This window comes from Pundamilia nyererei, unplaced genomic scaffold (assembly GCF_000239375.1).
Source record: "Pundamilia nyererei isolate P.nyererei 1_Seehausen unplaced genomic scaffold, PunNye1.0 scaffold00007, whole genome shotgun sequence".
Lineage (NCBI taxonomy): Eukaryota > Metazoa > Chordata > Actinopteri > Cichliformes > Cichlidae > Pundamilia > Pundamilia nyererei.
In genome coordinates this window covers 931,163-954,205 of record NW_005187408.1, presented here as the reverse complement: position 1 = coordinate 954,205, position 23,043 = coordinate 931,163, and the positions used below count along the sequence as shown (strand labels likewise).

The 23,043-nt window shown below is 38.4% G+C and overlaps 1 protein-coding gene across 4 annotated transcripts in view; it reads right to left on the bottom strand.

The window, feature by feature from the left end:
* The window catches only part of ctnnd2a (catenin (cadherin-associated protein), delta 2a), a 255,957-nt gene that overhangs the window by 71,024 nt on the left and 161,890 nt on the right, over positions 1–23,043 (bottom strand). For all 4 annotated transcript variants that reach the window (XM_013915545.1, XM_013915542.1, XM_013915547.1 and 1 more), the window contains exon 13: positions 7,861–7,993. In XM_013915545.1, the coding sequence (XP_013770999.1) occupies positions 7,861–7,993 (133 nt within the window). The remainder of the gene's footprint in view (positions 1–7,860; positions 7,994–23,043) is intronic.

The window sequence follows — 23,043 nt, the reverse complement described above, 5'->3', positions numbered from 1 at the left end:
TGGCCCAGGGCTAACATTTCCCTCTTGAGAATTTTAAACTGGGCCAAATAAACCATTAACCTATGGCTACCTAATATTGTTCTGAGGCAGGGACACAGCTAATTCTCATAGAGTTATCAGCATAAAAATTCACAGCTGTGAAAATGTACTGTAACAAATATACTGGAGGCTTTGTTGTATGACGAGGTAGCTAACAGAGAAAACAGAGCAAACACTATTCCTCACAGCAGCAATGTATGTGTTATTAATTAGGTTGTGCCCAGGACTTAATAAAACTACCTTAAAGCAGATGTATATTAAATTTGAAGGATACTTTTTGAGAGCAAATAACAGAGGGTGGCTCTGTTAGGTAACTTAATAGAACCCTTATAAAATGTTAACACATTCTTTAAAAATTAGAGTGAATTATAGAGTAAAATATTTTTAATTAAAGTATGTTGCTGGTACTTTTGCAACACTTACAGTTAGGTTAGAAAATCAAAATGTGATTAAAGCGTCTTTCAGCTTTACTTCAACGGTTTTAATCAAAGTATTCGATTAACTGTATAGGAACTGCAACCATTTTCAAAAGGAATGCACCAGCCAGTTCAACAACATCAACAGGCTTGGAAGTCCACAGATGGCAAATACAGTGGTTGATTGCAGAATTCTTTCCTTGGTTAAGAAAAATCCTTCACAACCTCTAACCAAGTCAAGGATGTTTTCAAAGACTCTCAAAGTCTTTAAAGTTGGCTCAAAAGATGCCTTTATGAATGTTAACAGATAACAACTCGTTATAGTCAGTAACAGAAATGCATTAAACTATGACAGAAAACATCTAATAGATAATGGCCAAAAATATGCTCCAAAAGCAACACAAGAGTTTCTTAAGGCAAAGACATGCAGTAGCCTTCAATGATCAGTGCCTGAACTGAACCCACTGAATCTGTACAAGCAGTATTTGAAGGTAGCTGCAGTAAAGGCTTGGCAGTGGCAGAGCATCTCAAAGGAGGAAACACAGCGTTTAGTGATATCCATAGGTTCTTGCTAAATCCCTTGAAGAAAGTCTGCACTTTAACTACACGTACATACAGTTCGATTTAAAACCAACTTATTAACCTAAATGTACATAAGGGGAAAAGCTAAGTGGAAAATACGCTGTGAAGAGGGACAGAAACATATACTACTTCTGCAGCATCATTAAGAATCATTTGCTGCATTTCTCATCTTCCACATTCATGTCTACTGAACAGATATTTACAGCATTTGTAGAGTTCACGGCCTAAAAATCTAAAGCCTGATTCTTTTGAGGCTGAGAAATGACAAAGAGTCAGGGGTCACATTCGTCCCCCATCAAGCTGCTTGTTGGATAAATGGATATTGATATGGCTGCAACCCAAAATGAATTACTGATGTAACTAAAGCTCAGATTGAGACTGTGAGCCTGTGTTTTGCATACCCAAAGGAAATCTATTAGCTGCCATGTCAATGGTTCTGTTTTAATTCACTCTGTGGGAAATATACAGCGTATAACTGGTTGTAGGTGTGAATTTAGTTATGCGTGTGGATGATACAGCATTTGTACTGTGTATGTGTCTAAAGATGCTATAAATGATGCTGAAGATGAATTTGGCAAGCTGCCTCTGCAGTCTAGGCTGCAGCCAGACCTCCATCTACCTTATCAAACACAGACACACACGAAACACAGCCTCTCTCTCTCTCTTTCACTTTCTCTATATCTGACTTCTCTTTCCTGCTCGCAGTATTTGTGTAGGAAAAAGAAAAATATCCATGCATATAACTGTAAATTAAAACATGCTCACACTGACACATCTAATCTAAAATGTCCACTCATACCTGTGTTGAAACATTTGTACACAAGCACATATAAATGTCATCGACCAAGAAACAAAACAGTGTGTCATCTTATGTACCAGTTCCAAGATATCATAGGGAAATATTTTCTTGTTTTTTCGCCAATATTTTTCTTCTTTCTTTCTAAAAACTTATTTTTTCTGGTTTCTGTTTCTATCTTTCCACTTGTATTTGCTGCTACAGATTATGTCTTTAGCAATGAATAGGAACCATACTGTGGCTGTATTCAGCTGCTCACTGTGACTGAAAATACGAGAATATAAGCCTCTTAATCCAGAGTCATACCAAATAGCTGCAAAAAGCATTTACTTTCACATACATGTCACTGTATGTCTCAAGAACCAAGTAAATACTACAATGCAGGACTTCCTGTACATTATCTTTCTAAAACAATGCTTCTAAAACTTTATATGTATATAAAGTGAGGCAGGAAATCACAACTTAATGCAATAATATTTCAAATGACAAAAAAAATCACAAGGTTCCTTTTCACTATAGCCAAAAAGAAGAAATCTTAGTGCTGTCGAGTAATGTCTTAAATCACCTGCTACAACAATACAAAATTAAGTAGTTATTATTTTGTTAGAGAAGCTTTTAATTTCCTAAATGCCAGTAGTGATTTTGGAGTGACACACACAGATTAGACAATATAAAATGAATAGACAGTTATAAAAAGCTGTGATTTCAACTTTTTGAATTTAATAGCCAGTATAATTTCTGGAAAAAGAAAATCAATACAGAGCTTTGAAGTAAATTAGGGAGCACAAAAAAAAATGTAACTCGCTAAAACATTCACAGCTCATTGTCCTTTAGTAGTCTGCCAAATTTGAGAAGCAGAAAATAGAATGTATAAACTGTGTCTTTGTTACACAATCTAACCTTCAACATTGAAAACAAACAAAACCGTGACCTTAATTGTTAACGAAATTTATATCCTACTACTCCTGTCAGGATATTCTGGTATCAGATAATCCTACAAACAAACACAAATCCATCCATGTGACATACATGTAATATTGCTAACGTAATTGGGTGAGTTCCTATGAAAATGTGACGTACATGTGAGCTAAAAAAAATTATGACAGGAAATGTGAAGTAAAGGCGAAATACAAAAAAAAAAAAGACAGGAATTTTCCCCTTGCACTAAAATCCTGGCACTACTCTGCAAATAAACGTTTCTTCTGATTGTTAATTTGAATTCACCGACACATAAAATTACACTTCTAATCATGCAACGCACTCATCCTGATATAGACCTGTCTACTTCCCTGCTGGGTGATTGGAGAAGTCGAAATGAACAAATAATGTGGACAAAAATCCAGGAAGTTAGCAGTGCCATTATGTTTCCTGTGGTTAAAGAGAAGAAGGGACTGTCATGGACAAAACTCCATCAAATGAAACCTCACCTCTCTTTTGAAATACAGGCACAGACCGGGTCATAAAAAAAGCCCATGTGTGTAACTGGATTGAAGTAATGCTAATCAACGTGCGCCCCTGCTGGTCTTTGTCTTTGCTTCAAAGCGTTAATAACACATTTTTCTTTTTGTCTGCTGATAAGCAGGAGAGAATACAATTGACAATTTAATGCCACTTCATGTGTTTGGAAGCCTTTGTAATAAAGCAAAGATAGTCATACAGACATTTTAAACTCTCGCTTGTTTAAAATGAAAGAAAAAAGTCACTTTCTTACAACTCTGAAGATGAGAAAAGATACATAACTGACAACAAAAAAAAATGTTATTAAACATCCAAGCTAATCATAATGATACTAATAGTAATTATGAAGCAGTGACAGTTATGATCATTTATTTTATATTTACCTTTGATTGAAATGAATTGATTTATCATGAAAATTAGTTTTTATAATATTATGAGATGAAAGGAAAAAAAATATGAGTTATGAAAACCTGGAGGAAGTAAGAATTTTCCTCTGTTTCTATGTAAAACATTATGTAACCAATATGAGTTGAGCTAAAAGTTGTCCATAGTTACCCGACCATACCATAGTATGCTGCTAATATGGATGTTGAAAATACTGCTCTGGAGGTTCAGCAGCAAAACATCTCGTAACAACAACAACAACAAAACTCCCAATTAGTTTGTATTTAAAGCATTTTTAAAGCTCACAGAGCTTCTTTGACAAGGACGACTGTTGTTCTGGTTAAAGCCACTGAACTCTAAAAGGTAATTTCAGCTGGCAGAGGACCGCTTTCTGCCTCATGAGTTTATTTTGTGTGCGTGACTGGTATTTTAACACGTTATTTTTGAATCAGACTAATATGTTAAACACCAGAGGCACCCAGCAAATCCCAGTTTCTCCAAGGTAAACTTTGTGTCTGTGTGTGTGTTTGTAAGTGGAGCCTGGTAGGTTGAATGTGACAAACGTAATGGCTCTGGTAAAATATCAAATAATGGCTGTATGGTGATGCGGAAAAAAACCTTGAACTAACCAAACTAATACTTTTATGTTCTCCTGAACTAAAAACTTGATGAAATACTAATACAATCTTGCTATTCTTTAAAGGCACTAATGTAATCAGCTCTGGAAAAAATGTAATGCTAAACGCTAACTATGAACTATAGAAACTTTAAGACTTAACCGTTTGCTTCTCTCTGACTCTCTACTACGCTCGTCTTATATTTTATTACAGCCGAATTTACTATAAACAAACATCTTTAACTCCAAACAGTCTTTTCATGTACATATTGTCATGTCCCTGTTGTCAGACAACAGAACATACAGGGGGAAAAAATTAACATACTCAACATATTTACCAAGCAGTTACTCTGAACTGAAATCTCGATTCCTGCAATTTCAGTGTTATCTGACAAAATTTGCATTCACATAAGTTACAAACAAAAACTGTACTGGGATTTTGGCTGTACTTAAGTAATTAACAGAGTCTCATTCAGGTCTGTATCAATATGGGTGTAGTTTACTGAAATCAAGCTCAAACCCAGAGGTACAAAGGTATGGTTTAAAAAACGATTTGGATCGAAACTTGAAATACACATGATGGCCACACACATTACAAGTAGTATGTCTTAAAGTGGTCAAATGTTAGAAAAAGCGGACCTTTAAAGGACAGCTGACCAAAAAAAAACCCAAACAAACTAATATAGTGATTTTACGTGTTGTGGATCATGAGAGGGTGATGAAGAGTAGGGGCAGTGCATCACCTCTTGATAGTGACTTATGCAATTCCCTTGGACTTGGTCTCCAGTGGTCTCCCACAGTCCCAGTTCCTGACTAACATTATTATTGTGCTATTAGCTTTGTACGGTGCCAAACACTCCAGTCTCTATGTGTGTGGCATTGAGCTGTAGTCTTTCTTGTAGTCAAAGCTCAGGCTGGTCTATCTGGTCTTACAGTCCTAGTGTAGTGCTGTGTTATCCAGGAGCTGGTTCTTTGGTGTAATTTACAATGCCCTACTACGCCCTAGGCTGTGCTCATGTATTAACTCATGTGCCTCATGTGATTCGTGTGTGTTGCTATAATTCCAGTCCAGATGAGTACCTGCTGTTAGTAGTCCCACTACTTCAATTTGTACTGCCACGCGTTTATGGAGTGGTGTTCTTCTTTTTCGTCCACCAGGTGTAGATCGTGCTAAGTCCTGGTGCCGTCCAGGTCTTCATTCCTCCAACAACAACTCATTGAGGAATGTCTGCCTTTGTGATGCTGACTGGCTCTTGCTCTAGGTGCTGGTGTTATGTGCACCTTTTTCTCCCAGATATTCTTCTGGGAGAACATCTTCAGCTCTGGTAGGTCTGTCCTAGTTGTTATCCTAGTCTTTCCTATTATTCTCTTGCAACTAAGAGAACATCCTGGTAGCATCGTTGGAAAAGGCCACTCATATTTTTCCTCCTGCGTCTCTGGTGGTATCTGGTGGCTCTTCAGCCAGAGCTGTAACATTCGTTTGGCAGTTTCCAGAGCCTCATCTTATACTTTTCTCATGATGCCTTTCTACACTTCACTTAACCAACTAATATCCTTTGAGCTTTTCTGATTTTAAATTCCAGCCTTCTTCTCCACAAAGGGCTTTCTCTACACGCATTCTTGATCATATACCCAAGTCCTTCTAGGATTACTGAGGCAGGGGTATCTAATAGCTCTGTGATACGAGTAGTGTGGATGGTGAGCAGAGCAGTGGTCACATCTGCAATAATCTCCTCTGATAGGACTTTGTCAGTGAACTGGGGGAGTTGTGCCCTTGGTTTGGTGGCTAACTTGAGTCTGGCCACAATCAGTAGTTTCCTCTGTTACTGCAGGTATTATCAGGTTCAGTTACACTGCTCTCTTCTATCAGAGTTGGCTTATTATGTTCATACAGCTCACTATTCTTCCCATTGTACTGTAGACTCTGGATCTCCAGCTTTAATGGTAGCTAGCTGTCCTCTACTGATGTTATAACATTGAGCTACCAGGTGTTTCTTGATCAGTGTGGATGCTGGTCATCTACTCATCCATAGTCCTGCATGATATCATATTATATCTATCTATATCTCTGTCTTTCTATCTATATCTATATGTGTGTGCGTGTGTACATGCGTGTGTGTTTGTGTGTGTGTGTGTGTGTGTGTGTGTGTGTGTGTGTGTGTACAAAAACACTACACTATTTGGCTTCAATATAGCAAATGGATCTTTAACCAAATTAATGTCCCATATCTGGCTTAGTGATCGTCAATCAACTTTGTTTTTCATTAAAGACTATTTAAGAAATACAGCTTAAGGCACATCTCACTGTGTTTCTTATTGCATCATATTTCACACACTGCATTGCTGTCATGTGCATTGTGCACATGTGGAAAAGTGGAAATGTATCTCGTGTTTGCAGAGAATATAAGTGTGTTTTTGTTTGATGTGATCCAAAGTACAGGCTGAATTCTCTTTTTGTGTAAACAGTGTTTGGCCACGCCTTGGACCCAAAGCATGACAATGAAACAGACTTGATGAAGCCAGGCCAAAGATTTCGCTGTCAACGCAATGTTTTTTCACCATTGTTGGACACCTCTATTCAGGCATAATTGGATCCATTATAAAAGACACGAGCACTTAGGTTTCTTTCAGAGCTGCATGGGTGAGGGGAAGGGAGAGGAATCAAGTGTGATGTTTTTGTATGGAAGTGTGATTGCATTTCTGTATCCCTGCGTGTGTCTTTGTGTGGGTGGGTAAGTGGGTCGATGTGAATGAAAATTAGCCGCGTGCATGTTTACATGTTTAATTGCCTTTGATTTGCAGAAGGTTAATATTAATTTTTCTGTTTTGTATTGTGTTATGTCTATTTGCATATGTGCACACATTGTGCTGACACACATCACTTTACATCTGTGCATGAATGAGCATTACAGTTATATGGGATCACTTTTCATTAGGCTGCAGTTGCAGCTATTGACTGCTTCCACTGAAATTAATTTCATATAGAAAAAAAATGTCAATGTTCTCAACCGCGTGTACTTGTAAATTGATTCAGAGGTACTGTAGACTGTGGAGGGGTGTGTGAATTTGTGTCTGTTGAAGGAAGAGATGCAGATTTGAATGCATCTGCATGTGCCAATGCCACTGTTTTAGATTGCCACTAGCTTTATTAAAGGGTTTATTAGAGTGTTTCAAAGGGGCTTCACCGCAAAATTAGTTTTGAGAGGCAAACCTGCTGCTTCGGCACTAATTGAGCTTCATTACCTCAATAAATACAAGTCAGTAGAATGCACATCTTAAGAATGGTGATTGTGGCAAGCTTTATCAAGCAGAACATCAGTGTGAAACTGGTTAGCTATTGCATTATTTCTCAAAAGCATTCCTCTGAATAGGTTTGACAGCATCTTCTAGTCACAAATTATTCACCTGTTTTTTCAAACACATATTTTGATGGCTTTCATTATAAAAGTTACAATCATTCCCTTCTTTGCAACACTGATTTTAATCAAATTCTCATGTGATACTAAACCTGCGCAACACACTGATAGACACAGACAAGGACATACATGTACGCACACGTATACACAAACCTCAGCTTTGATCTTGTTGTCTCCAAAACAGAGATGCTGTAGGTAGGCTGCAGCATTGGACTGCACCGATGGGAACTGGTGCTGTAACATCTGGATCACCTCTGGCAACTCTGGATCTCTCCACCCAAACTCTCTGCAGAATGACATACAGAGACACTTTTATTCCTTCAGCAGGTTAACAAAGTTTCTCACTGAAATGAAAATATTACCTAAAAGTAGTTCAATAAAATCAGAGACTTTTTTTCAGCCACAGATATTCAACCATGCATGTCAACGTTAATGCGGGATATAAAGAGAAAGTCAGATGGATCCAAAGGCAGAGCATGAATGAAAGAGAGATTTAAATGTCAAAATCCACTCTGCTCTGTTTTCAGTACAAGAAAACTCACTTCTAATGGGAGAAGGCTTTAGAAACTAAGCAACACAGTGGAACAAAAATGACACAGATCACCTGCTGAATGCCTAATTTGCTGAAATATCGTCATTTCCATCCAACACAAGTGCAGGAAATGAGAGAAAGTAAAGATAAGGCCACAAAGCTAAGCACGTGGCAATCATGAAAACTTTAATAAATGGATCAAAATCAACCACAAATGGTATTAGCATTTTAGCGTAATAAAAGACAAGCTGGATTTCCTTAGAATAACAGTAAATCTTTGAAACCTTTTGAGTTATTTCAGATGGATGATTTGGAGCATTGTCATAGCAACCATGTGTGACAATTTTTTGAGAGGTAACCAGCAAATGTGAAGATGCTAGGGATTATCATTTTGAAGGTCAAGCTGAAGGGCAGCAGCTTATTTGTACATTTGTATGGATGCGACACAATACGAGTTAATACAAATAAAGAGGATTTCGGCAGAAGCATGAAGCGATGCATGCAGAGAAATTTTTAGAAAGCTTATAAAAAAGAATCAAAAAGTGTTGCTAACTGCACAGGACAGCATTTCTGCTGCCTGCTTGCTGTCTGCAGTTTCAGTTATTTCCTATACTTTCCACCACTGGAAGTTTATACTCTCATGAACACACTAGACAAAGTGAAATAAATGTTTTGTCCCTCGGTAATACACAGGAAATGGTCTCCTTTATTGTATTATCCCCCTCTGATAATTGTTTTGCTATGGCCCCCCAAATGAGGAAATTATGAGTGTGCGTGAAAGTGTGGGCGACTGGATATGTCTACACTCGTGCACGAGCATGTGCCGCCTCAATCCACCGTAATGTTTTCTCCAATAATCACTTTGTAAACTGTTTCTCTGTTGCTTCTTTCTCTCTGTGCTTTCAGAAAACTGCCAACTCTCAATGCGATCTGACGAAAACCTATGTTGAAATTTTGCGGCTCCCATCGATCATGATGTTTGAGGATTGATTTTGTTGTTTCTGGCTTCATGCTTACTGTTCTGTGGCAAACTGTGTCTCACCGTAATCCCCATCAAGCTATCGTGCAAACTGCTGATTTATTGTGCCTCTTAGCTCAGCCGACCCAAACATGAAAATGTGGTAAATATGGGACAATTGACCTGCCTGGGGAGTTAAACCTGATAGGGTAGAAGATTGTGTGTGCATCCATAGTTTTTGCTGCAGAAAATGAAGCCTCGACACAGCGCTCATCTCTGTCGGATCAAGTGAATGCACTCTATGAAACATCTGTGGAAAGCAGAGCATTCACAGGGAGTAAACATGGCTCTCAAAGATAAAGCAAGCTCCAGCATGGACGGCTGTTTATCTGCCGAATGATAAGTGTTCATTCAGCTGGAAAGCAGGACTGAAGGAGGGAGGTAGAGGACAGATAGAGAGAAGGAGGAAGAGGGAGGGATTCCCAAGGCATTTAGGGGATTTAGGAGGAGAGACCCCCAAACAACGTTCCTTAAATCACACAGTGAGATACCATCAGGGCAGTTTGTTTATGTGTGTAAGGGTGTGTGGCAAGATTAAGATAGCATCATGATGTGTGTTTATGAGGCCCTTGTTGCTTCCATGTCTGTTTGTGTGCATGAGTGTAATGGCAAGTGCATATATATTCATTTGTGTCTATACTTCTGTGTACTGACGCCATATATATGTATCTGACTATATGCTATGTCACTGTATGTGTATGAGAGTGTGTGTCATCCATCCCCCTACAGCCTCCCAGTTCTGTCAGTGTAGTTAATAGAAAGCAGAGTGATCTGCTGATAAGATAAGCATCATGGCTCGACCATTAATTAAAAACCCCTGGTAGGGAGAGACAGTGAGAGGAACAGAGCAGAAGGGAGAAGGATAGAGAAGCGAAACCGCGAGGGAGGATAAGGAGTGAAAGTTAGGGGGGGAAACACTGAGCATTTGGGGGCAACTTTGAGTACAACAAGCGAGAGGAAGCTGACAGGAAAGGAAAAATAGGAAAAAAGAAAAAAGATGGAGAAAGAGGAAAACAACAGATGAGATGCCAGTCATGTCAACACAGGTGCTAATGAGAGCCATAGCCCTGGTAGATGCACCACAAGGCAACGTGCCAATGATGTGAAACAGCAGGATGGAAACAGCAGCCTGGAAAAGTAAAAACGGATCAAAGACGCGGTACCAACATAACTGCAAAAGCCACATTAAATACCCACACAGCTTTTAAGGAATCTGCACCACGATATGTTGCCACTTATGTGCCATATTCTTTATGTTACGTTTTTATTATTTTTTTGCTTTGTGTGGTAATAAATGCCACACAGAACAATTTGTGGACTTTGCTCTTTTATACCCAGGCTGTGTGTTTTTGATATGACACACCAGTGGGTAGGGGAATAAATTAGGTGTCACTGCTGCAGCACAGAGTTTCATGTTCCTGGTTAGAGAGGTTACTTTGCCATTTCTTGAGGCATGCGGGGGTGTGTTGCAGTGAAATATTTTCAATGGAATCACTAGGTATGGCAGGAGAGCAGTATGACATGACTATGAAAAAGGCAGGTGGCAAGGGAAGGAAGGGCGGAGGCAGAGACAGAGTGATATAACTGGGACAAAGGAAAAGACTGCTGTGTGATGGTAGGGCTTTGATGCACACACACATACACGAACATGCACACACACACACACGCACATACATTTGAGGGAGGCAAAGTGTGATAGAAGAGTACAACACATGAAAATACAAGGACTATCAAAGGATTTCTTTCTTTTTTTTTAAACCTCTCTTCATCTCTCTCTCTTTTCATGTCTAGGTCTCATGAGACAGTTGAACTTCAGTCTGAAATCCCATCATGGCCATTGATAGACAGTATTCACACACACACACACACAGACACACACACACTATAACACAATATGCTTGACAATGTTGAATTTCACACTGATTGGCTGATGCTATATGAGGGGAAATAAATGAGTTGGAGAAGTTAAGTAATGCAAAGAGATCCACAAATTGACGGTTGCAATATTGAAACACATTCAGAGCCTGACACCTGTTTTCAAAAGTGTTGCAAATTCAACCAGGACTAAAATGTTTATGGTTTAAGATCAACAAGCTGTCACATCATGTCACTTTCATTTATTACCACTTCTATCCCATTTGAGGGCGTTTACAGCACACTGTCGTGGTGTTGTAGTTAATCTTATTCATCTGTCTGCACAACCTAATACGATGCATGATGTTTTACACAATTTTGAAATGATTTGGGTCTCCTAGTCCAGATCACATCCATCAGCGGTGCCCACAGTGCATCTAGAGTGACAGCTCCACACAGGAAGTCTGTCCCTCTGGCCTTAATCTGATTGGACAAGGCCTGTCATGTCTGTTAACTGATTCGAGGGTCAGGAATGGACAAACTGGCAGTGTGCATACTAAAGCAGATGCTAATTAGGACCTGAACATCAATCTTCATCACTGTGTTAAGACAGAGGGAGGGCAGAGGGAAGGGGTAGTGTAGGAGAGAGAAGAGAGAAAAAGCAGTTACTATGAAGGACCTGAATAAGGTTGGCTATTGGTTTGGGGAGCAAATGATATTCTCTTCAACACTGAAGATCAAATTATTTAGCATTTTAGTAGACCAGACTATCTTCTTCCTGTCTTTTTCATTTTAATATTTTCCTGTTGACTGCCAATGGCTGTCAAAAGCCTAAAAGAGTGGTAAAAAATGTAGATACTTAAGTGTGAGTAAGTATTATTTTCCCCAGAACTGAACTAAGAGAGGTGTTATTTTATGCTTTTTGCATCAATCTGTGTGTGTAAAAAAAGTGCTCCTCAGCACAGAGTGTACTACCCAAGGTAAATAAAAAAGAAAAAGAAAAAAAGACTTCAGCAGTTCGATAGACAAGCAGATGCCCGAATAAGCTGCATGTGAGAGATGCACAAACAGTGGCTCTTAGTTCAATGGCAGCTCCTTTAATTAAGTGCAACTTAATTAAGATGCTATCCAGAGAAAATAGCCAGCACTGCTGATGTGAACGCTGCAAAGTTACATTTATGTTTCTCTTTGGTACATAGCCACGGAGGAAGATTCACCTCATGTGCAAAAGGTGGTACTGATAAACAGGGACAATAATTTATGGTGTATGTATTGTAAACATATTTATATCAACATAATGTTTACCTCAGTAGGTTAAATCATCATGGTCAAGTTATATAATATTACAAGATACTTGCATCAGCTTATTTAGATCTAGTTAAGATGACTGAACTAAAATGTGTCAGCCAGTGTGGACTTCAGACGCTCTCCCAGGGTGCTCAGATGGCACGCAGTCAGGTTCATGCCCTACTTCATGTTCTAAGTCAGTTTTCTGTTTGTTTGTTTAACATTAACGAGTTAATTGAATGTGAACAAACCTCAAGTGTCACTTTTTGTTCTGACATTTTTTGTTCCTTATTCCCAGCAGCATGCAGTATGATCGGTGATTGCCACGCACCTGTGCTGACTCTTGGGCTGAGCATATGGCCCGATTCGTAATGAGTGTGACTCTGCGTAGAGTCACCCTGGAAACGTCCCTATATCGAGAGGTAAGGTAGAAATACGTGGGAAAGTTTCGGGATGCCCTTGTCCTCGTCCAACAGAAACAGGAACTTTCAAACAGCATACGTTGTGCTTTATCCCGCTATCAGATGCCCGTATTAGGATCATTAGGATGCACCTATTCCCCTTCAGTTTAAATGAGGAATCAATATATATTACATCCCTGAAATGCTCCAACTCATAATTGATTTCTTCTTTGTTGTTCATTATTATTAGAATACATGACAACCGAAATTGAAAAAAGAAACAACATATGAATCACATCTCATGTACAAACATGTGCAAAGTAACATATAATCGTACAAAATTTCCACAAAAGTAATTCTGGCTCGATTGAGACAGCCCTGAGGTAATCACATGAAACTCATATCTGTAAGTGTGTGGATTTTCTAGTTAGCCAATAAAAATCAATAAAAAAACATACTGTAAAAGACCACGTGGCCTTAGGAGCAGTTGACATGGACCTTTTAAAACCACAGCACTTTCTACAGAATCAGAACGTTTGTGTTCTCCCCTGGCCTTTAATGGCTCTAGGCAATATAATGTGTTTTGCCCACATTCTTCTCGCCTGCTAAAAAATTCTCTGTGTAGACCTGGAAGAACCAAACAAAAGCCACAGCTCCAGCAAATGGGATCAATGAAAGGTGGGGGAAGAGAAAGGTTGAAGCCCATAACAGCTGAGCTGACAAATGAATGGATAGAGATAGATGGACTGAGCCTAAAATGAAGCCAATGCAGAAATAAAGAGAAGCAAAAAAATCTGCCGTGAGTCAGCTACAATAAAAACACCTTATAGTGTGTCACCATCCCCCTACTTCTTGCCTTCTGCTCCGCGGTTACTGATGGGCAAATGGAAATGGCTCTCGTAATCACATTTCACCTCTATTCATGAAAACAGAAAAGTGAGCCATTAATTCCATACAAAGACAGGAAGAAATGGAGATAGGAGCACAAAATAGGAGACCATGAATACGAGCAGGAAAATCCAATGCAGATAATAATAAGTATGGACATAAGAATGAAAAGATTACTACTTTTCTCCAGCTCATCTCTACAGTTGGAGCTACGTGTGGTTTTTCTCGAGCTCCTTTCCTTCCCTTTGTCTCCACATACCGCCACACCTGTGTATCGCTCTCCTTCTCTCTGTCTGGAGGTTTTTTTCCTTTCTTTGTTTCATGCAGCAACCATCAGATGACAAGAAAAATCAATATGCTTTCTCTATGGCATCTTCCAGCTGGGAGTCTGGGGCTCAGGAGGTTGAATAGGACCGAGCAAAGAATTAAGTAAGAAGAATGAGCATTGGTGAGTGAGACCAGCTCACCTTGCATGGAACAGAGAAACAAATAATGATGGGAAAACGGCTAGTGATGAATGTATAGTTTGAAACTAACAAATCACAAATATAACTTTATTTTGTAAGTTTTTTATGAAACTAAAATAGCAAAAATTAAGATTAAGAGTCTGTAGAGACTAAGTAATGTTACAGTAATTAATTAAAGTATGGTGAACAGCAAGATTGTCATCAAAATCCTTAACGATTTTCGGGTTAGACAGTGCGCTTCATCTATACTTCATATAAAAGAACTGTATCCAAGGAGCATTCAGATACAGTAAGAACGATGGTGTTTATGCTGGTTATTTTCTTTGTTCTCTCAGTGTATCGCTGTCCAATAAATGTTTCTGCTGCATGCTTAAATAAGTCGTTTTTTTAGAGCAGATTACAATAGTAGAGTGTTTTTACACTTTGCTCTCTTTTTGTAATTTGATCTGGATAAGTATGGCCACGTGAAAATTAAAATGTAGAAAATGTCAACTGGGAGAGACTGTGTGCTTGCAGATATGTGTTTGTGAAGTTTGCATGGGTGAGGTTGTTGAAGGGGAACATTAGTGTGCAGGGCCACAGAGCGATTTGCCAGGGTAAGGAAAACACAAACGCCAGCACAAGTCCTTGCAATTAGCTGAACACACAGAATCGGAGGCATAATCGAATAGGGCATTAGGCTGACAGACAGGTGTTCATTTATTTACACACCCAGAAAAGGGCGTGCACTCATGCACGTGCACAGCGTATTATACACACACTGTAAGTGAACAAAGGAGAGCGTTCACACGCACGCAAACATCAATGCACGCAAGACATAACCACACAAGTGTGCACACTTGCAGATAGCACATGCATGATTGTGTGTCTATGAATACACAAATATACGTTTCCTCATAACTACAAAGAGGAAAAAATACACACATGTTCACACGGCCATTATCCCGCATTTGCTGATCGGTAATTTTCAGCCCGGTGGTACTATTCCCCCGTTGCAGGGTGCAATTACTGGATGTTTACACAGCCAAACAATAGACCAGTGAAACATACTCTCAGTCAAACTTTCATTAAATGGGCCAGTAGATGCTGAGGTGACCTAGACCATTACACTGTATCGCACCATGCTCATTAAGATTGAGCTGTGTATTGTACTGTATCCGAACCAGGAGTCAGCCTTAATCTGATACCCTCATGACACTTTTCCAATTGGATAATGATATTGTTGTACTGTGATATACAATCTAACAACAGACTGTATGTAAAAGATGGAAGTCGATTAGAACAAACGAAGCATGTTAAATCTGTTTTTTTCTAATGGTCAGCAGAGTATGCCTGCTTTGGTTATGAGCAAACAAAGAAAAACAAGTCACTGGTCTCAGTCGATATTTAAAGTCTTATTTAGCAAAATCTGGTGTTATTTTTAAATTATGCTTCTAATTACAGTCAAAGGGGACATAAAGCAGGGTATGTTTACAGTAAGGTCATGTAAGCAATTATGAGGTTTACCTTATAACTGGTAAGCTACGACAACATGAGTATGTCTTATTATAATGTTGTTATTATTTCCCTATTATTATTGTTATTATTTATTTATTATTCCACCATCAGATTCACACATTTCACTCATCGCAAATTGTTTCAAAAAGCTAGTATGGTGCCAGTCAACATGGTGATACAAGAGTGACTACATTCATCATTAATAAACAGTATATTATTGTAACATAGTGCTATGTTAAGTTTATCTGTGTGTGTGTGTTTACATAAATAAATGTATGAAAAATGATCACTGACTTTTACTTTTAGCAGGTTTTTTTTCATCCAATGGCTGATTTGCAATATCATTCTTCACCATTTGTACTAATTTACCAAGCTCTACAGAAAAATTATCTATTCACTTCCACCTCTTCAAAGGTCAGTGTTCTGCTCTGAACATGATCATTAAACCCCATTAAAGCTGATTAAAGTTTCTGTGTGATTAGTTTGAGTACCCCGATTTAAGGTGAGTAAACCGAGCCTTCTTTAAACTGTATTGTTGTGTTTCTTTTTCTCTGTTTTTTTACAGCTTGATGAAAGGGTTGATATCAGTGACCAACTGTCAACAGACTGCACTGCAATTATGTCTGATAACACTGAGAACTGCCACTCCAGCTTCTGCCATGATACAACCAAAAGTGAACAAAATTGACCAATCAAATCCCCATCCACGATACTCAGAGATTCAAAGTGTAGGCACAGGATTAAGCTGGTGGACGAACAAGAGTCTGCTGGAAAAATTGCCTCCTGATTTGCAATCATGCTCTTGCCACTGAATAACAAACAGGATGGGTGGACTATTTTTTTTTGCCATGATGCTAATGAGGATGCTCGTCCGTGCAGATGTGTGAGTGTGTGTCCATGTCCAACAAATGTACCTTCATACCTTATCGCTAATGAAGGTGTCACAGTGTCAGTTCATATGTCTATGTGTGTTAACCAGCCACAAATTATCCAATATTATTTTGCCATGTAGCTATCACAATAAGGTCAAACAAAATATTAACAATATTAACATTTAAATGTGTGTTGATTTACTTGTGAAACTATCTTTGTCACGTGTGTAAGACATAAAAATGTTGTTTGCACAGACACATTAATGGGCTGACAGTATGTAAATCATTACATTTTAAGGTGAGGGCATTTCAAAGTCAGTTTAAGGTTACATTCACAGTAGGCTGAGGTCAGTCAGGTACTAGGTATTGTTACAGTTACTCTAAGTCTTCAGGATATGAATATGATTCAATGCAATGCCCTCTAAAGTCATGATACACAACTGTGCTCTGTGAAAGCGTGTGTGAGAGAGAAAAAGGTGGGTGTGTAAATCTATTCTTCCACTACCAGATTCACATTACACAACCAGACACTTACTGTAGAGGTCAGAGACCTGCCCTGACATTAAACAAGTGAGATGACTTGGCAGATCCACTCAGATGTACACACACGCATGCACACACACATGCACGCACACAAACAAATTCTTCTGTCTGTAATTTCCCCATGCACTCTCTCTAAGTTACAGAAACACACAAGCATGTGCATCCTTCAAACACACTCTACATTTACTTCAGTACTCAAACATCTTATGTTTCTTTCTCTCTGTCCTCTTTCTCTTATCACTCTGTTTTTGAATACACTCTCTGCTATCATAGGGAGGGTTGGTTGTGATGGGGAAGTTAAACCTGAACTAAAAGCCTAGAGAATGATAAAATATAAATTGGAAATTTGAAGCGCTGCAGTGGCTTCAGACTTCTATCTATATCGGAAGTGTTTGTGCACAATTTTGAGTTACACACAATCATTATAGTCACATGCAAAAAGTATGCTGAAAGCTGGGTTGGAAAATTGGAAACAGGCGCAGAGCTTTATTGAAACATGCAAACTTGCATGGAAATTGATATAAGAAAAAAACAAAAACAAAGCTTGTACAACTTTAAAAAGCTTGAAAGTCTTATTTGGTATAACTGCCTTTATTATTCAGCATAGTCTGAACTATTTGTCTGCCAGATTTCTCGTTTTCTTTTAAGTAGTCTTCAGGAATAGTTGTCTAGACTTCTTGAAGGACATCGCACGGCTTTGGAGCTTTTGTTCATCCGAAAATATTCAGATATGAGGACTAGCCTTAAAATAAGTGAAAAAGCAGCCAATGTTCAAAGAAAAACTATTGATCAGGACTATTTAAAAAAATCATTTGATGAGAAATATAAAGAAGTGAAATTTTATTTTATTTTAGCTCTTATCCCAGCATTACTGGTTAATTCTTTACTTGTCCTACAGTTCACCCTAAGGTGACTAAATCCTCCTTGGGCACTGTATAAGTTTGGGTGTTTGCATGTTAATATTTCAGTGCTGTTTTGTGTGCAGCCCGTTTGTGTTTGTGTGAGAGGGAAAGAGTGTAATCAGCAGAGAAAAACTAATAAACCAGTGATTAGTTTATCCACCTGCTATTCTCATTAGATCTCAATGGAGCAAAAATGCAACACAGAGTGCTATCACTTCAGGATTTGCTAAAAAAAAAAAAAAAGCGGCTTAAAAGCAACAGAGCGAGCGGGCAGATAATGAGGCCGACTGTGGAAATGATAGCATTAGGATAGGAGTAGAAGACATAAATGAAAAAATATGAGTAAAATGGTTTAAAACATTGATGAAATAAGTAATTCAGACAATGACAAACATGATTTCACTATTGTGAACTCTGCATCTAAAACTGATATAACCAATGACTTCTAACTGGCTTTTCACCACTGTACATTTTGACATGCATGACATCAGATCATATCAGATCATATGTAAGAAGATCACGAAGGAGCTGGAGAAGGTGGGAAGCTGAGACGATGATACAAAGGATTAGAATGATTAGAAACAAATTGTTGCGCTTATGATAGCGATGTTAGAGTAATGTCTGAAATGATGATAAAAAGGAAATATGTCTCAAAATTGAGTCTGCATTTAAAGATTTTTGACATTTTCCTAGTATGTTTGTGCACCATAAAGCAACACAACTCCTTAAGACTTCACTTTCTCTCTCTCACACACACATACACACAAAAAACGGATTAAGTGAGGCTAAAAGCAGTCATCCACTTCAAATAAAATGGGGATGGAGGCAAGAGAGAAATAAGGAACAGAGCTGAGCAATAGAAACATCACCGAGCTGAAGCTCCAACATATCTGGGGTCAAACAATATGGCAGAGTGGATGCTTTATTCACTCTGGGTCAACTGAACACAAAGTGTGTCGTGTGTTCTATAAACACACAGAAAGGTGCTATAGAGATACAATAAAATAAAAGAGAAAAAACACGAGATTTCACAGCAGCATGCACAAAAACTATAGAAAGTGTGACTCCTTCCATAGAGGAATATAGATGACAGCAGTGATATTTTATTTTCCACCTCTCTCATTCATCTGAGGTATGGAGTTTATTTTCTTCATGATATTCAGTGAGCAACATTTCAATGATGCAGATGACTGAATCCGCTGAAATGGTATAATTTGGTGAGAAAACTTTTATTTTCTGCAAGTTCACCCGTCCTTGCAAAACGATTGCTGGCATGAAAGCAAAACCCATGATGGGATAGGTGTGAAATTACGACCTAGCTTGACAGCTTGTTTGACATAAAACAATGAGGCAAAAACCTGTATTTGAAATTGCCAAAATATTGCCTTCTCGTTGATTTTCTTTTTTTTTTTTTCCATCTTGTTTTTGGACTGACTGAACACTTGGTCATTATTGGTTACTGTTACAAGTATTAAAGGTACACAGTAAGTGAACCAATAAATAGTCCTCAATAAAGAGTCCTTTACCCTACAATGGCATTTATTTCAACAGAATGAACATAGATTGGATTACATTTATTTGTTTCTAATATTGACTGACATATATACAAACATACAATTCTGCAAGGTTCAGGCTTTTTTGACAAATGGCATTTCAAGACTGTAAAATCAGTGAAGTGATTCAGGGGGATACAGAAAAGGTACAAAATGTACGCTTGGGAAAAGCAAACACTATCACGCATGAATTCACATGTTACTTATTGATGTAATGAAAACACAAGAATATACTCACACACATCTTCAAGAGGGATAAGATAACACTAACATGTGAAATGACTCATGAAGATGTGCCTTGCAACTTTTTCTTAATTCGCCGTGCTTTCTTTTTATTGCCGTCATTTTACCAAGTTTAGCATTGGACTTGAGTCATGATCGAGCATCTGTCTGTCTGATAGCAAAGCCAATGTTTATAATATGAAAGTGCATGCACACACACAGAAGCACAAACATGCGCATATAACTATTGTAAGCGTTGTAAGTAGAGTCTAAGGAATCAGTTTTTACCCTGCAGTGGAAAGAAGAAGGAGAAAAGATTGATAGGAACAAGGAGAGGGACAGAGAAGTGATTTGCTACTTTAATAGACACAAAGGACAGCAGGAGGGAGGACAACTGTGTGTTTACACTGAAAGAACTGGAGAAAACACTTGGTGCTTTGTTCTGGATGGATGTCTATACCTCCCAGCCCATCAGACCTGCAGAGCTGTGATGGAGTGATGGAGAGAGAGATGATGAGAGTAATGGATGCATGACAGATGAGTTTCTGCATTCAGTCGGAGGCCCTCGGATGAATCTGTGTTAGTTTATCATAACTTAGTGAAAAAAACAGAACTGACTCTGCAGAGCGAAAGCGAGGAAGGCAAGTTTATGATGAGAACAGGAGCATTTCCCTGAATGAAAATAAATAAATAAACAAACAAAGAAACAAAAAAATTATAATGGCATAGCCAAACACCTATTTTTAAAGGGCAAATAGAACAGTTTTTCCTCCCAGTAAATAACTATTGTGGGGGTTCTTAACAATGGCTACTATCAGTGATGTGTCATCAACAAATATGTTTTGCTTTATTTGACAAGAGATGATTCATGGAGCATGGATGCTTTTTCAAAAGCATCCAGCTGCACACATTCCGGTGGTTACTGAGCGGCCCCACTGGTACTTTTAAGGGGTTATGGGCATTACATCGGCTCTGAAAAGGTGCTACACTGAGCTTTACAGCACCAAATCTATAAGCTGTAGCTGTCTGCTGCCACATGGGGTTGAATTAAAAACATGTGGGACATGGAAATATAGACTACACTTGAAGCATCAAGTTCTGGCCTGTCGTACAGAAGACAAATTAAAAGGGACGTCTTTGTAGTGGAGTGAAACTAGTGAGAAAAACACCTAAAGCTATCTAGAGCAGCTATTCTGATTTTTGTCACGTGCATTTCTTTGAACTTCTCTTCCTCTTTAGTTCCCTTTCCCAAATTTTCAATCAGTCAAAATCCAATCAAAAGCACATCAATCTGATGTCTCTGTAGCATATGTGTTGGCTGAATTCACATAATCTTTCTATCTGTATAGCTCAGTGTTATGCAAAACAAACACAGATGCAGAATGATTGATTTGCCTTTATTTAAGCACTTTGTTGGTTAAAAAAAAAGAGTTTTAAATACCACTAATTCACTTTCTCGCTCAGATTCAGATTCAATCAGCTGAAGGAAGAAATCACAATCCTGTCATAGATCCGCCACTGGACATCCAAGCACTAATAGATGTGGAGAAACTGTGTTTAAGGTCATAACTGTAGTGTGTTCTCATAAATTATGGTTAGACTTAAAACCAAAAAAATTCCTTTGTTTTTTTAAATACTCCTTTGTCCGGTTAGTTCTGCTTTATGCTTGTACATACCAGTGAGTCAGTACCTTTTAATTAGCATGGCAAATAGATATTAGATTAAGTATAATATTGTTAATATTGGTTTCTGTGTGCATATGTGTGGGTGTGAGCGCTTCAGTGGGTGTCTAAGTGCTTTTTATTTCAGTAAGAGCTCTTCCAGTGGGATGTATCATGACAGGACTGGAATCCGCAGGTGCTTTTGGAGCAGGTAAATACAGATATGAATGCGTGACTAAATGTGATCAAAAACAAAAAACTATTGCGTTTGAAAGTAATACAGCAACCATAACAAAGATCCATGATCTTCTTTTTTTTTCATTTCTCATGTAAATCTTTCTCACAGATTCAGCCACACACTGCATCTTAGTAGCTCACTGGTCATTGCAGAGCCCCATTCGTTTGCTTTTCTGAAGCAACTCAGCTAAAAGGTCAAGATGCCTCTCCTGCACGAGAGGCACAACTTGCTGACCTTAACATCAACAGCCCCATGAAGAGTACTGTGGAAAGATACCGATGGCTGCTTGACATTTTTGCCCAGAGTTAATAAAAATAATAATTAAATACAAGAAAAATTAAATCTTATTATTAGTGTCTTAGAAGGAGAGTTAAAAATAATTACATAGTGAAACTGGACTATAGACTGAGCCTAACACACAGCTATCCAGGTGAGATTTTGCCTGCAGCCAAACATTTATAGAAACTTCTTATAAATGATTTAAGCACAAATTAACATAAAAATAAGTGACTCGGCTCTTGTCTGTGAAAAGTATACTGTTTGTTTTTTAAGATTCATAGTAACACGTATTAAGGTAAAGATTAGCACTATAATAAGCTTTTGTAAATTGACATTTAATTTTGTATCAGTGCACTGTTTCTACCAGAGTACCATTAGGCCTGTTGGCTATGATTAGGCTGTGTTCTCCTCAAGTAAAAGCCAGAGAAGAGGTGAAGTGAAGTGAGGCATGGGGAGGAGAGAAGATATACAGTAATTTCGCTGGTGTGACATTTTCCCATAATCCCTCCCAAATGCCACTAGTGTCAGGAGGCAGAGCAGCAGAGAGGTGGTGGAGCGGAGCCATATCCCATCCTAACACATTCCCTACCCTATAGATGAATTTGTACGTTTCTGTTCATGTGCACTCATGTATAAGGTTTGATGAATTTCAGTTAAAAAGTGTTAGTGGCAGTAATTAGCATTAAAAATAAAGCAATTAATGAATCAAAAGTCCATGACAGATTCATTACTGACTGGACATTGCACATACTTATAGTGAGAAAATGTCCTGCAACCACAACCTTACTTTATATTTTGGTTTCCCTCTCCCTGACAGCCAAATATCAGCTGAAGTTTAGCCTTAACCTCTTATGCGTAAGACATTTTTTGCCAATGTCTAAATGCTTGAGTATAGAATTTTGCATTAGTGCCTCTAGGTGTAAGTATGCAATGGGCAACTCATCTACATTAATAGCCTGTCTCGCTTTGGTCATCCTTTTGTCTCCCAGGCCTCAGATACAGGATGAAGCTCATTGTAGCAGGGAAGAAGGCAGATACACGGGGTTGTTATTATCCCAAGGTCACACACACACACACACACACACACACACACACACACACACACACACACACACACACACA